Source organism: Vulpes vulpes, chromosome 15, assembly GCF_048418805.1.
Source record: "Vulpes vulpes isolate BD-2025 chromosome 15, VulVul3, whole genome shotgun sequence".
Classification (NCBI taxonomy): domain Eukaryota; kingdom Metazoa; phylum Chordata; class Mammalia; order Carnivora; family Canidae; genus Vulpes; species Vulpes vulpes.
In genome coordinates this window covers 26,869,274-26,884,883 of record NC_132794.1, presented here as the reverse complement: position 1 = coordinate 26,884,883, position 15,610 = coordinate 26,869,274, and the positions used below count along the sequence as shown (strand labels likewise).

General features: G+C 35.0%; 1 protein-coding gene across 12 annotated transcripts in view; it reads left to right on the top strand.

The window, feature by feature from the left end:
- The window catches only part of USP25 (ubiquitin specific peptidase 25), a 136,698-nt gene that overhangs the window by 16,069 nt on the left and 105,019 nt on the right, over window positions 1-15,610 (top strand). For 7 of the 12 annotated variants that reach the window (XM_072740929.1, XM_072740926.1, XM_072740935.1 and 4 more), the window contains exons 2-3: window positions 6,980-7,057; window positions 10,370-10,514. In XM_072740929.1, the coding sequence (XP_072597030.1) occupies window positions 6,980-7,057; window positions 10,370-10,514 (223 nt within the window). Of the gene's footprint in view, window positions 1-6,979; window positions 7,058-10,369; window positions 10,515-14,813; window positions 14,898-15,610 lie in introns of all 12 variants that reach the window. The other 5 variants (XM_072740930.1, XM_072740927.1, XM_072740928.1 and 2 more) reach the window with 2 other exon arrangements.

Below are 15,610 nucleotides of genomic sequence, written 5' to 3'. Positions count from 1 at the left end.
GGAAGGATAGAAACAAACCAACTATATTGATTACTCTTAGCTACCTATCTCATTTCTTTACATTTCTTCTTCCTTTTTTTTTTTTAATTGTATGAGTGTTTAAGATTGTAGCTCTCAGATTCTATAAAATGATCAGGAAAATCTTTCTAAATTCAGAATTTCTGGGATATTTAAGCCTAAATGTAAATAGTGAAGAATGAAAATGCATGCCTTCAGATTTATATACCATAGAGGTATAGGATTAATTTTTTTGTAATACAGAAGTGCTATTAACCCAGAAAGATTGAGATAAGCCTTTCATCTGTGATGCTAGAAAATACAGAATTACCCCAACCCTTTATGGGGTTACTATGGAGTATTTGCAGTTGAAAATTTCAACGGTATTGTACTGTACACTCATATTCAAGTAGGGTTGACAGGACCAGAACTAGGAAATGAAACTTTCTATGGAATTCTAGATAGAATGTAAGAGAGTGTGGAAAGTTTGTTTAGTGAGTAGTCCTGATTTATTTATGTTTTTTTGTTCTGTTTCCAATAATCAGTATGTTCTTTCCTGTGGATGAGTTCAAGGCTTACGATCTGACTTACTACAATTTACCTCTGCAGACTCCACTGTATTCTTTTATTCAGTCAGTAGTGCCTACCACAAGCCAGACACTGTACTAATTACCAGGAATACATTGATGAGCAAAATAGTCTGTGCTGTCTTGAGACTTGAGTCTGGTGATTAACAATAATATATTATAATCTGTGGTAAGTGTCAGGAGACCCTCCAACCTTAACAGAAGGCAAGTAGTATATAAATTTGGGTTGGTAGATAAGGATAAAGAGAATGTTGAATAGGTGATATATTTTGAAATCAGGTTGAAATGTGGTTCTAGCACAAAAATGCTACCATAAAATATTGGAAGAGCCTAGTGCACGCTGAAGGCCAGTGTCCTCAATCTATTGAATTATGTTTTATTTTATTTTGTTTTGGCTTCTATAGCTGGTTAGAGGCAGGTTTGGGGCTCACAAAGAAGCTTCATGAAGGACATATTTATGTATTTGGAATTATCTGTCTAGGAAGTTTGAGATTTCTTGTTATGGTGAAAGATAACATGAACTAGGGCAGTTTAGTGTTATCAGGTAGATCCAGAAGGTATTTGCAAAAATAGGTGTACGTATGGTTGTGTCCTTAAAAGCAATAGTATGATTAATCCTTTCATTGATAGGTGACTGAAATACCACACAGTGCCTAGCAGTGCTTTAGTGAATGTGATCTTGAAGTTTAAGGATGCCTTGGAATTTTCTTTCAAATTAGGATTTTTTCTTAAAAAATTTAAAATTGTTTTTAGAAGTCATTCTAAGAGTTGCCTTTTTTTCTCCTGAAGATGGAACTCTTTTGCACTAAACCAAGTTTTATTTGTATTTGGAAATTCAGAAGCCATTGACTGACTTACGAATCATTCACCCCTTAATGTAAAACTTTCCTGCCTTGTAGTGGTTCTCCACTTTTTTTGTACCATTTAGTATTTTACATGAAGATAGTATTGGATTTTTGCACTGAGTTTTCATTTTTCACTGAATCTTTAATCTCCAAAATCAACTGTAGAGAAAATATGGAAAGGGCACGGGCTGTGGAATTTGAAAAACCTGTTTTCATTCCTGTGTCTGTACTTACTAATCTCTTGAAGACTTTGTTAGCTATGAAATGAGAGTAGCTTTCTGGAGAATGTATGTATGCCCGGGTGAGTGCGCACACATATGTGTGCACATATTAAGTGAAACTATAAAGTGGAAGCACTTAAAACATTTGACATACTGCAAGAGCATAATAATTGCTTACCTTTTCTTTGGTCTAAGCCTGTGATTCCCCCCCCCCTTTTTTTTTGCATCCTCATGAAGTTATATCGGTGTTAAATATACTGTATATTTACTGAAACAGACTTAAAACAGACCGGAGTTAAGTAGGGTCAACTGGGGAGGGAAATAATTTTTGTAGAACTCTCTGGTTCTTAATTTATATTGGAAGTACTGATGCTTCTTTTTCACAGAAGTGTGTTTAGTACTGTATTTTGCACATAGTGGGCACTTTAAGTCATTCAATAAAAATTGCATTGAGGAAAGAATCTGAAGGCTTGCATGCAGTCTTGGTTTGTGAGCTTATTGATTTCTGTGGTGTTTGCAGCTGCTGAATTTCTTTGAACATTGTGTCTTGCCTTTCTTGGTCCAGCAGTATGAACAGATTGCATCCTCCTCCTTATATTGTAGCATATAAATCCATACCAAAAAGACCTCTAGCTCAGAAAAAGAGCTCTAGAGAAGGAAGTGGGTGGGATCCATCTTAGATCCAAAGTTGCTAGTCCAGGAGGAGAGAACCATATGCAGGACATTTTTAGTTGAGGATCAGGGTGTATGCAGACCAGAAGTGTGGTAAATAGAAAGGTGCAAACCTTGAAAGAAAGACCAGGGTCTTAATTACAACAGAAATAGCAACAACAAAAACATATAATTGTAGGAAGTGAAGGTGCAGGTTTTCAAAGACAGGAAAAGCACAGCTGGAAGATGCCAATTACAAAGGAGAAAACTACAAATAAGGTGGCTTATGTGCCATAACAGAATTTTTCTCATAGTTCACCTCTTTTGATCTCTCTCCCATTTCTTGCTAACATAGCTAAGAAAATTTTTTCAGTTTTTCTCCTTCCCACTCAGCCTCCTTCTCCACCCCAGTCATTTTCTCCTCCTTGCTTTATTTTCTGTTAAAATTCATGAGATCATTGAACTATGCTAGAGATATGCCTGGATTTTTTTTTAATGGTATTTAACTGACTTTATTACAAAAGATAAACAAGACACCGAACTATAGCTACAAGTTACAAAATTTCAAAGACGTTGCTTCTCTTCAATAAAGTACTCAGCGTTCTTACTGCACTCTGTATCAGTCAACTCTCACCATAACAGGCTACTCCAAAAGTTAGTGGTGTACTGAAATGTTAATCATCATGTTCACAGATTTTTCAGGTTGGTTGGGGGTGGCTCTTCTCCACATGTGCCTCAGTCTTCTGGGGCACGTGGGCTACTCAGGGTCGTATTCTTCTTAAGAAAGTTGCAGGAGTTCAGGAGGGAAGTTCAGCTGTGCAATTATATTTCATATCTGCATGACTGTCTTTAATATGTCGTTGGTCAAAGTGTGTCACATGGCCAAAATGTGTCACATGGCTAAACTCATCATCAGTGCAGCAAGGAAATAAATGGTCTTTCTAGTGAGAGGAAGTGAAAAGTGGTAAAGGGTGTGGATATAGAGATGAGAGAATTGGGAGTCTAATACAGGCTCCTGCAATCTTTTCTGGGCTTTACATTTGTGTTTAATTACATTAACACATTTACTTTTGTTACATTTTACTTTGTCATTAATGTGTATACTATTTTGTGTTCCATCACTTTAGCATGATATTGATTTTGGGAAGATAGTTTCAATATAGGTTATATATTTGCTATTTAAAAATATTCAGTTTGGTTGACTCAAACTGTGCCTCTAGGTCCATCTGTATAAAAATAATCTGAGATGCTTATTAAAAATGCAGATCCCTTAGCCTTCACCCTGATCCCTCTGGAATCACATTCTGTGGGGCTAGGGCCTGAGAATCTTGATTGTTATCAAACTCATCAGGTCATTCTTCTGTACGTTAAAATTTAGAACCTCTTCCGTAGTGGAAGGACATTTGTATTGTTTACATTTTTCCAGTATTATATGTAATAGCTGACAACATTTGTATAAATGACTGATTTGGGGGAGGTGTACAGTAGTTTTTATTCCATGACCAGGTAATTTGCAGTTGAGGGAAATAATGCTCTGTGTAAAGAATGGAGTTTGGAGTGCAGTTGTTGGGGAGATTACATAGAGACATATAAAATCTTCTGTTTTTTTTTTTGTTGTTGTTGTTGTTGTTACTGAAATGAGACCTTGAATTAGATGAGAAGAATTTCTGTAAAATTTTTCTACATCTTTAATTTGTAATGTTTAGTGTTGAGTAGCTTAGTCATGTTTCCATTACTAGTCATTAGTAATATTTTAAATAAACATAGAAAAATTGACAGGTTTAAAGAGAATTCCTTTTTTACTTTGTTAAGTTTGGCAACTTGATTTTTTTACTTAACTATTTTATTTGTCCTGGGATTTTATATGACCTTGTTTGTATACATTATTATTTTTATTTTATTGTTAGATAGTCTTGGTTATTTCATCTCTTTAATAAGGTTATTGGAAATGATAGTTCATGGATGGCATGGTAGATACTGCCTTGCTTATCTAGTATATGTTCTTTACTTTTCCTCACAGAGCCTTGATTTCATTTTCAAAGTGGCTTTTTGCTTAGCTGAAAAATACATTTCCCAACTTTCTTTGAACTATGAGTGACCATCCAGTTTTCTTCTGCTCAATGAAGCTTTAAGTGGAAGTCACTAGGGCTTCTTAAATATGTCAGAATGTTTTGGCTTATGCCCTTTGTCTTATGCCCTTCCTTTTATCGTACCTAGAGCTTGGACAGGATGCGTGAGGACGAGACATGGAATGACAGACATTTGATGAATGTCACATATAATAGTGTTTAGTGGGAAGACAGAAGGAGCTTAGATCCTTTTTGACATGTGGGAGGCCTTATCAGATCTGGATTGCCCACCTCCAGTCTAATTATATTAGAAAAAACAGACACTGCAGTATGTTGAAGTTACTATTTGGATGGGATTCTGGTACATGTAGTTGAATATAATTTCTAACTTCTACATGTGGTTTCTATAAAGATATTTAGGTGTAAGTTACCTCAAACCCGATTTTCAAATTGTTTCTTAATTATTCTTCATTTTATTTTGTAATTTGTTTGGGACCCGTCAACTCTGAAGGTATATACGTTACATATATTTAAATTGTCAAGAATATTTTGAAATGCACATCTAACAATTCTAACAAATTTGTACATAGTATATTTTAAAACCTTATTTTGAAGTAATCATATTTTTTTTAAAAAGATTTTATTTGTGTATTCATGAGAGACACAGAGGGAGAGAGGGGGAGACATAGGCAGAGGGAGAAGCAGGCTCCCTGCAGGGAGCCCCAAGTGGGACTGGATTCCAGGACTCTGGGATCTTGCCCTGAGCCAAAGGCAGACTCTCAACTGCTGAGCCAGCCAGGCGTCCCTTGAAGTAATTTTAAATTTAAAGTTGCAAGATTAGTACAAAGTACTTCTACTTTTTTTTTTTTTATGATTTGAGAGTACATTCCAGACATCAATGCCCCTTTAAAACTTAAATATTTCAGGGTGTGTTTCCTAAGAAAAAGCTATTTTCTTACCTAACTATAGTGCAGGTATCAAATTCAGGAATTTAATATTAATAAAATACTAAGCAGTTCATATTCTTATTTCTCCAGTGTCCCAGTAATGTCCTGTATAGCATTTAGAGTTAGATGCAGTTTGGTTTCCCGCATTATGTTTGACTCTCATGCCCCCTTTAACCTGGAAACTCACTCTTTGTCTTTTATGATACAGAAATTTTAAAGATAGTATAGTAATTATTTTGTAAAATGTCCCTTAGTTTGGATTTGTCTGATGCTTCCACAAGTTTACATTCAGGTTATGGATTATGGTCAGGAATACTGGAGGTGATACTGTCTTCTTCGTGTATCATACAACATTGGGAGGCATATACTGTCATTTTATCCCATTATGGGTAATATTAAATTTGATTACTTGGTTAAGGTGGTATGTGTCATGTGTCTTCATTATAAAGTTATACTCTTTCTCCCTTTATAATTTGTAGGAAGAGAGTTTGAAACTATGTAACTATCCTGCTTTTCATCACACTTTCATCCTGTGGTTTTATCATCCATTGATGATTCTTGACTGGATTATAACTAAGATGAATGTAAAACATTTTCGAGAAAGATTTCATCAGATTCTTTTATTCTAGTGATGACTTCTTTTTCATTGAGATTTCTCTATTTCATAGTGCTAATAGTTTGGGGGAACTTGTTTTAAGAAATATGGAGATGGGGACGCCTGGGTGACTCAGTGGTTTAGTGCCTGCGTTCCGCCCAGAGCCTAATCCTGGGGACCCAGGATCGAGTCCCACATCGGGCTCCCTGCATGGAGCCTGCTTCTCCCTCTGCCTGTGTCTCTGCCTCTCTCTCTGTCTCTCTCTCTGTCTCTCATGAGTAAATAAGTAAAAATCTTAAAAAAAAAAATATGGAGATGTAGGAAGGAACATGGTTCTTAATTAGGGATCTTCAGGGAAGTGTTTGGTAGTGGAATCCCATCCCTCTTTTTCTTTTTCTCTTTAAGAGAGTATAATAGATCACAAAGACCAACAGATCTGTAGCAAACACGGGCAAGTGATTACTTTTGCTTAGGAGCTTTTATACACTAGAGAGTGAGATGATTCTTAGAATCCCCATGATATAATATACATACCTGGAGCAAGGCCTGTCCTTTGGCATGTCTTTTCAAACATCCTAGGTGAATGGATGCTGGCTGACCCTAGGGGTAGGGAGAGATGCTAGAGCTGCCAGGCTCTAGCCAGTGACCTCAGCCCCTAATGAAGAGAGCCCAATAGATAAAACTGTTTTCCTTAATTCTTCTTAGGCTTAACCATTGTACATAATCACTCCTTTTTCTTGTTGGGAAGAATAAATTAGGCAGTGAAGAATGGGCCAGAAACTGTTAATTAGGTAAGAATTCTTGGGAAATAATGCAGAAGTTCCCTTTGGAAACAGGAGAATGGAGTATGGCCTCCTTACAGCATGGTTTATAATAATAATTTTATAAATAAATAATAAAAAATGATGACATTTGTTGAGTCTTTGTCAAGTTCTGTATTTTTTCTTCTCTGTACTAGTTTGTGTTTTCTGTTTTTTTTTTTTTTTTTAACCCAGAGGCCACTTATTTTCTTATTCTTGTATATTCTCAGATTTTAAAAGGTAATGATTACGGTTTTTCTCCTCTAGCACCAGCAGACGTTTTTGAATCAGCTGAGAGAAATCACTGGGATTAATGATGCCCAGATACTACAGCAAGCCTTGAAGGTATGACCTCTGTTTCATGGCATACAATTTATGTTACACCCTCATCTATACTGCCTACCATATTTGAAAGGTTTTTATTTACGTATTGTGGTATAGTAGTAGAAATAGGAAAGAACTTTTATAATGTAAAACCCTTACTTAGGATGTAATGTTGAGCATATTAGTTTTTAGCAGCCTAATGTTCCAAGTACCTTGGAGTGACAGATAATCTTCCTCCATATGGGACACTTTTTATGGAAAATGGAAGGATATGAATCCAAATGTGATGGTTGATGGTACTCAAGAGCTATGATACTAGAGTTTAAATGATATAGGGTATAGGGTGGGTTGGGATGGAGAAATATGGGTAGGGAGAGGAGAGAGAAAATTAATAGAGGGTAAGAAACTTTATTTTTTTTCTTCCAAGAAGAATTAAAACCTAGCTAAAATTTAACTCATTGTACCTTAGGAACATTCAAAAGTGATCCAGCCCTGCATCAGGCTCATTGCTCAGTGAGGGAGTCTTGAGATTCTCTCTGTACCTCTCCCCCCCACCCCCACCCCAAATAAATAAACCCTAGGAAAAAAAAAGAACTAGAACTGCATTTTAAAGTTATTTCTATTTTGCTACTAAAGGCTAACAGCAATATAGTATTTTTGCTGTTGTAAGGCATACATAGAACTTCAGTCATTTGAAACTTGCTCCATGAGATAAGTTTAATTGCAATTTTTTATTCCAGTCCAAAAGTTCTTCATTTGTTTCTAGAAATAATCTTTGAGGTGATTGTAATCATGATAACAATAACTAGCAGTTATTTAGGACCTATAGGTGATATACAAAGTATTTTATGTGGCTGACATTCTCCTAGTAACTCTGTTGAGGTAGGTGTTACCTTTCTTAGATAACACCTTTTAAAAGATAAGGAAACACTTTAAAGTGAGTTGAGTAAGATCACACAGCTGGTATGTGGAGGAGCTGAATAGAAACCAAGCAACCTAATCCTGGAGGGCCAGTTTCTGCTTTTACTACAAGCTTTGCTTCAGCCTTTTTTTTTCCTGTTAGGGAAATGATGAAATAGTAATGTTAAGAGTATTAATGCAGGGTTTATGAAGCAACTGTGAGTATTTGGAGAGGATACAAAAATGTCATACCTCTGCAGCCAGTGGCTCGGCAGTTTAGCGCTGCCTTCAGTCCAGGGCGTGATCCTGGAGACCCGGGAATGAATCTCATGTCGGGCTCTCTGCATGGAGCCTGCTTCTCCCTCTGCCTGTCTCTCTCTCTCTCTCTCTTTCTTTCTCTCTCTCTCTCTCTGTGTGTGTGTGTGTGTGTGTGTATGTGTCTCATGAGTAAATAAATAAAATCTTTTAAAAAAAAGCCATATCTCAGTTTTTATGATTATGACATTTAGATGATTGCCAGTCCTTTCTTTATTCTCTTAAATATGACTCAGTCACTCCAAGGTGTTTTCAGAAAGTGCCTTTACCATTCTATATATCTGAGTGTGGGGCTATCCCCATTACTTTGTCAAGTTTGGGGAATTTACTTTTCCTGTTTTAACCTGGGAAACATGTAAAATATGTTTAGTTAAATGAACATAAAGGATTAATCAAATTACCTATTATCTACATTTTCTTTGAGGTAAGTTGTGTGCTACTTTTGTTTTTGATTTTTTAAGCTTTGGTTTCAGTTACCAGTAGTTGTTGGTGGTGATGGTGGGGGCAATGTACTTAAACTTTAACCATTTCCCATTATACATTTGTAAGATGCTTAGTAATGAGTTGACTTTCTCAGTAATGCACTGCCAAGGAATCTACTTTTGGGAATGTCACTGATTTCAGTACTTTTATTTGAAGAATCTATTTTTAGCCTTCTAAAGTAAGCGATCTTTATGTTGTGTAAATCCCCGTTGCATTCAGTTTGTTGTTATTATATACGGTAGTATATAAAAAGCACTTTAGCACATTTCTTGGCACATACTAAGTGGTCCATAAATGTAGCCATTGTTATTGCAAATTATTTCACAACTATTTTACTTTTCAAGCTGTAGATTATATTATATGCGTATTTTTGGTGAGTCATTTAAGAGTATTATAATGACTGTGATATAAAGTTTTAAAGCACTGGTACTTTTCCAACTGCACTCTTACTTTTTTTTTCTCTCTTCTGTGGCTAACTAGAACTGGAGTTGGGGTGGGTTGGGAACTTCATTCTTCCATTCCAGTTGCTCAGGTTTCACATCTTGTAATCATTCTGATTTTTCTTTTTCTGTCACCTCCCACATTTAATGTGATAGCAAATAATGTTGGACTCTCTGCTTTAGCCCTTTCTCTCCGATAATCTATTCTCAACACACAGCCAGAGTGATCCTTTTAAAATGTAAGTCATACCATGTCATTTCTGTCATTTCTGTCAGTGGAGTCTGTCCTCCACTGACTTCCTATTACCATCTCTGTGTATGCTAAAGTTCATGAGGCCTGCATAGTCTTAGGTGTTCTGGCCTTCTGTTACAGAGATCGCTTCATTATTAATATCTGGGTTTCCTAATGTTGTTTCAATTAGTTGTCCCAGAGCTAGTGTTGTATTTATTATTAACTCTACAGAGGATATAGATAGAACTGGTCATGTCTCTTGTCATTATTGTGCTGTTAAAAATATTTTTGGTTTTCTAGCATCTGCTTTCTTCTAAATTAACTTCAGAATAATTTTGCCCAGAAATGCTTTTGATGAGAACTCCATAAAATGTATATACTTAATTTGGGTATGATTGTCACCCAATCATCTTAGGTATGATTGTCATCCTATGATAGGATTGAGTATTTCTGTCCAATTCTGTGTGTCTCTCTGTACTATCAAGCTTCAGAATGTTTTGCTGTTTTCCACCTACAAGTCTGACATTTGCTTAAGTTTGCCACTAGATATGCATTTAGCATCCATATTAAAGGGAATATCTTTTATAGCTCTTCTTTGCAGAGGTACTGTTTCAAATACTCATTTCCATCCTTTTGTATAGCAAGTCCTAGAAAACATTTTTTAGTTTATTTGTTTAGAAGCATAAATTCTGTGATTGACTTTTGTTAAGCAGAAATGAAAATAATTGGAAATGAAGAAATTATAGAATTCTTAGATCGGTAGTCTAAATAGGAAAAGGAATTTCTGTTGATAGAATGTACTTTGTTTATGATCAGTTTATAAAATTAGGATCACATAGAATGATTTCAAATCTGAAAGTGAATTTTGCTATTAAGTATTAGTTGTTATGGAGAAAATTAAATCATGTGAGAATATATGGAGTTATTCTAAAATGTTTGATGTTCTGTTCTTGATATTTGAAGGATAGTAATGGAAACTTGGAATTAGCAGTGGCTTTCCTTACTGCAAAGAATGCCAAGACCCCTCAGCAGGAGGAGACAACTTACTACCAAACAGCACTCCCTGGCAACGATAGATACATCAGTGTGGGAAGCCAAGCAGACACAAGTAAGTTTATTTCTCTTTCTCAATGCTTTAATAAGAATGTAATGAAAAACTTCCTTGGGAATGTATTAATTTTGTTTAAGCAGAAGCAAAGGACAAAGACTACTTGACTTTAACCTTGATTCTTTTTAGTGTAGTTGCAAAGAGTATACATTTTTATTAGCTGCATCAGTGTTTTCTCCAGTTTAGGTACAAAAGATTGTATTTAAGTTATATATCCTTTCATAGAGCATTTTATTTAATACTCAATTGTACTCAAATACAGAACAGCTATAGGTGTTATTCATGAAAGAAACAAACATTTCCAGGATTTTACATGGGTACAAACATTTCTTTTGGCTTTTAAATGTTGTTAGAGGCCTTAGTATTATTTTTGAAGGGGAGCTATTATTTCTAATTATTGATAGGTTTTCCACTTAACAGAATTTTCCTTCCCTCAATCCTTGCCCCTCCCCAAAATGAAGATTTTAGAAAAACATTTATTACCATGTAACAAAGTAAGCATACATACATACGCACACAGACATATACACATATATACATACATATGGAAAGTTTTATGTGGGATATGACTTTTTCTTTATAGTGTGAATAGTTCATGCTTATATATAGTACTGAATTGTTCAAAATATGTTTAGTTTCCTCTATATCTCATTATGGTGTAATAACTACACCATGTAAAATTTATTAATTTTATAAAATAAAAGATATTTATGCATTCTGTATTTGAGAAGTTTGATTACTAACTTGTATTTGAAGAGAATTTCTGATTTTTTCTTTAAAAGATTTTATTTTTAAGTGGTCTCTACACCCAGCATGGGATTCAAACTCACAACCCTCAGATCAGGAGTTACCTGCTCTACTGACTGAACCAGCCCCTCTTATATTGTTTACAGACTTTCTCAAATTTAAGAAACAACTAGGAAGAACAAATTCACATGGTTGTTTTAAGTATTGTCAGTAAAGATTATTTTAATGTTTTTAAAAATATTTTAATTTTGTATTTTCAGGGTAATCTTAATATTTTTGTTCACAAATGATCTTATGTCAGCCAAAGCTGAAATACTCTTAACCTCACATAGGCAATAAGTGATGGAAGAAGTTTTATTTATGTGAGACAGACCCAGTTGTTTATGTCTAAGTTCAAGACAAACTGTGGTTTGGACCCTATCTACATCTTTAACTTCATTTTCTGTTGTTTTTCTCTTCTCACTTTATACTGTGATAATTCAGGATGGTTTGGAGTTCTTATCCACTCAGTGCTATTTAATTTCTTTGGTCTTTACACTTGTTCCTTCTGTCTACAATCCCCTGTAGCCTCTACACCCTAGCCTAATTACCTTCGGTGTTGTAAGATTTAGTTCAGGAACTTCTGACTTTAGAATATTTCTCCTGGCTTCTAGATTGAAGCAAGTGCTTCTCTAGCACTCAGAGTATACTTGGGTCTTAATGAGTACTGTGCAATTTTGAAATTATTTGCTTGTGCCTTTTTTTCTTACCAAACAGGAAGCATAACAGGGCAAAAGACCATTGATCTTCCTACCCTCATGCTAGAATAGTTAGCATCGTTTCTCAGAAAGTTTCATTGAATTATTTTTGATAATACGTATAAAAAAAGCTGTTTCAGAACCAATGAAAAGGAATGGGCTTGAAAAGCTTGTTGCAAGAAGTTAGAAAAAAGAGAAGTAGCATAAATAGAGGAGGAATTTGTATGTGAGAATAATACCTATCTTTCAAGGTCCTGAGACTTGGGGGAAAATAAAATTAGGTAGAGAAAGGAGAAAACGTTTTTGACTGAAGGCAATTGGTTAAGGTGAAGGAAACAGGAAATTGACTAACATGGTTCACTGTTCTAGTGGAAAGGATGACAAGATTTTAGACTGAAAGCTGTGAATTCTTAATATAGATGGTGGATTTTGTGACATGAGGTAGTTTATATAAGTAGGTAAGGGAATTAGGACTGTAAGACTTTTTCCTAAATACTTTCTTACTTGCTCTGTGAGAGTCAGCAAGTATTGTTTAAGCCAGATGTTAATACCTGTTCAAGATTTTTGACAAGGAATAGTGAAAATGGTCTGGACAAGAGAGATTTGAATAGATGCTCTTAGGGAGAAGGCAACCTCATTTCAGAAGATGTGTGTCACATATGAATAAGATTAAAAATTGTGTGTGTGTGTGTGTGTGTGTGTAGTTCTTCAAAAATATTCATTAGTTTTTAAATAAGATTTATTTATTTAAGAGAGAGAGAAATATCTTGTGCCCATGCAAATGCAGGGGAGAGGGAGAGAGAGAGGGAGAGACAGTCCCAAGAGGTCTCCACATTGAGTGTAGAACCAGTATGCGGCTTGATCTCATGAGATTGCAAAATTATAACCTGAGCTAAAATAAAAGCAAGAGTCAGTCTGGTCAACCAACTGGTGCCACTCATTAAAATATAATTTTCTATTTCACTTGAAAGTAATGGTAGAGAAATGGAGTTTCTGGTTCATTACAACTGATTATCATTTTGAGCAAATTGTGTGCTGTTGTGGTTTCTTTATCAGTAAAGTGTGTTATCCTTCTCACCAAGGTGCTGATTTATACTTAATAATTCAGTAAGTTGGGGCAGCCTGGGTGGCTCAGTGGTTTAGCGCCACCTTCAGCACAGGGCCTGATCCTGGAGGCCCGGGATCGAGTCCCAAGTCAGGCTCCCTGGATGGAGCCTGCTTCTCCCTCTGCCTGTCTCTCATGAATAAATAAATAAAAAATCTTAAAAAAAAAAATTCAGTAAGTTGGATGATAGGTCCATAAAGTTGTTTTCAGGTTATTGAGAAAAACCCTAAAAATATAGTGTGGTGATTATATTACAATAGTATCAACCTGGGAAAAAGTATCTGATGAGATAACAATTAAATCTTTTCCATTAATAAATTTGTATCATATTTCATAAAGTTCTAAGCAGTACAGTTGCCTTTAGGAAATAGATTCAGCATTTAAATTTGGCAGTGTCACAGTAGTGTTAAATGGCTTAAAAGTGAAAAAGTAAGGAGATGTCATGCATTCAACAGATTCTTTAAATTACTGTGCTATTAGTCCTAAGAAGAAATGAAATCTTTTGTGTTTTAATTCTTGGAAGGAGTGGTTAAACGTGAGGAGGAACGCCAGGAAATAATCACAAATATATATTCAAACACAGGTCTCTATTGAGACAACTTACTGTAAGAGCTTCAGGAGTGTGGTGTATTGGAGTGATCAGGGTGTCAAGAAGTTCTCAAGGGATTGTTCTAGATAGAAAGATCCTTTCTGAGCATTTTCTTAATTTTATATGAAATATGTTGTTACTTGAAAGTTGACCATAGTTTAACTTAATTTTTTCAAATATGGCATGTTTTTTAACTTTTAAGAAATTTTTTATTCCTTTTTTTCTTTTTTAAGTATTAAATCTCTGACAGCCAGGGATAGATAAAACATAAAGCACTGCTAACTTTACATGTGTCATTATCTATTGGTTGTGGTGCTGATAGAACATCTGTATTTTGAAATAAAGTCTGTAATGCTAAGTACATAAGATCATTTGTTGACATAAGCTCTTTTACAAGGAATAAAATCCATCTTTTTTTTTTTAATGACTATAAGGGGATAGCTTTTAATGGCCTATAGAAGTCACATTTGGGGATTGTGGAGAAATTTTCTGTTATGCATAACTGGGTATGTCAGAAGATAAGATTTTATCACTTTATTTGAAGATTAACACATATTTATGAGCCTTCATTTAATGTTGAAGAAGTAATTACATTTTCAATAGTTAGTAGGACTATATCCTTTTTACCTGTCATTTTGAGAGAAAAAGGAAACATTCCAAGGAAAGCTTATACTCTGCATAATAAGGAATTAAGTAGTAAGGTACTTGGTATCTTTTCATTGCATTTTAATTTTCCATACTCTACTGAACTCTGAGAAAAAGCCCAAATCATTTGAAGTAGTATTAGTGAAACTTTTAGGCATCTTTTTTCACTACTTGGATCTCTTATCCAGATTGGATATTGTGGATTCTTAAATGAATGCTTCCCACCTCCATCTTAAATTGGAAATAAAATTGTGTTGGAGTTTTGCAATAAAAAATATTAATGCAGAGAGGACTAGGAAACAGTGCAAGATATTGAGATATCATAGGTATATACTTAATAGATTCTGCTAAGTTTTTGTGTCATGACAGACTCTGTCATAGACATGTCCATGTAAGGCTTTTTGCCCAATTTGAAATCAAATAGTAATACTCTTTTCTTCATGACCATTAAATTCTTTTGAACTTTTTTAAAACAGGAAAAAAACTGTATATGCCCACCAGAACAAGATGTGCTACAATTGAACAATCAAAGTATGGATCAAAAGATGAGAGGGATTTGGGTAGGTAATTTCAACACAGACAGTAATGCCACATATTGCCTTAAGTTTCAGAGAAATTGGTATAAGGCATTGGAATTACTGTTAAGTGGTCAACCCCTTATAAACTTAGAATTGGTATATTTTTCCTCCAAAAGAAACTGAGTTATTAGGTAAGGATTGCATAGAAAGTGAGGTTCTGTCTTAGAACCCTGGTCTTGGTTACATTGCTTAGCCAGCCTAAAAGTGATTTAAAGCCCAAGTAATATATAGACCCAAGTCTAGGGCGTTTACCTCTGTTGAGGGTAAATTGCTTATGTTAAGCAGTTTAGGATTTTATTAATTGAATGCTAATATTTTTTCCATTCTTCAAATATGTTAAACAAGTAACTATGGATAGAAAAAAAATAATACAAAGACAATTAAATCTCTTTTTCCATAGAGATTTCTTTTTCTCTTTTTCTTTACCTTTTCCTTTTTTAAAGATTTATTTATTTGACAGAGAGAGAAAGCACGCAACCTAGAGAGAGTCAGAGGGAGAGGGAGAAGCAAACTTCCTGCTGAGCAGGGAGCCCAGTATGGGGCTGGACCCCAAGATCATGACCTGAGCTGAAGGCAGATGCTTAACTGACAGAGCCACCTAGATGGCACTCCATCAAGATTTCTAATTGCATAAAGCTATTTTGATGATTCACCAAAAATCAAGGTTAAGCATAAAGATGAAATGCTATAATGGT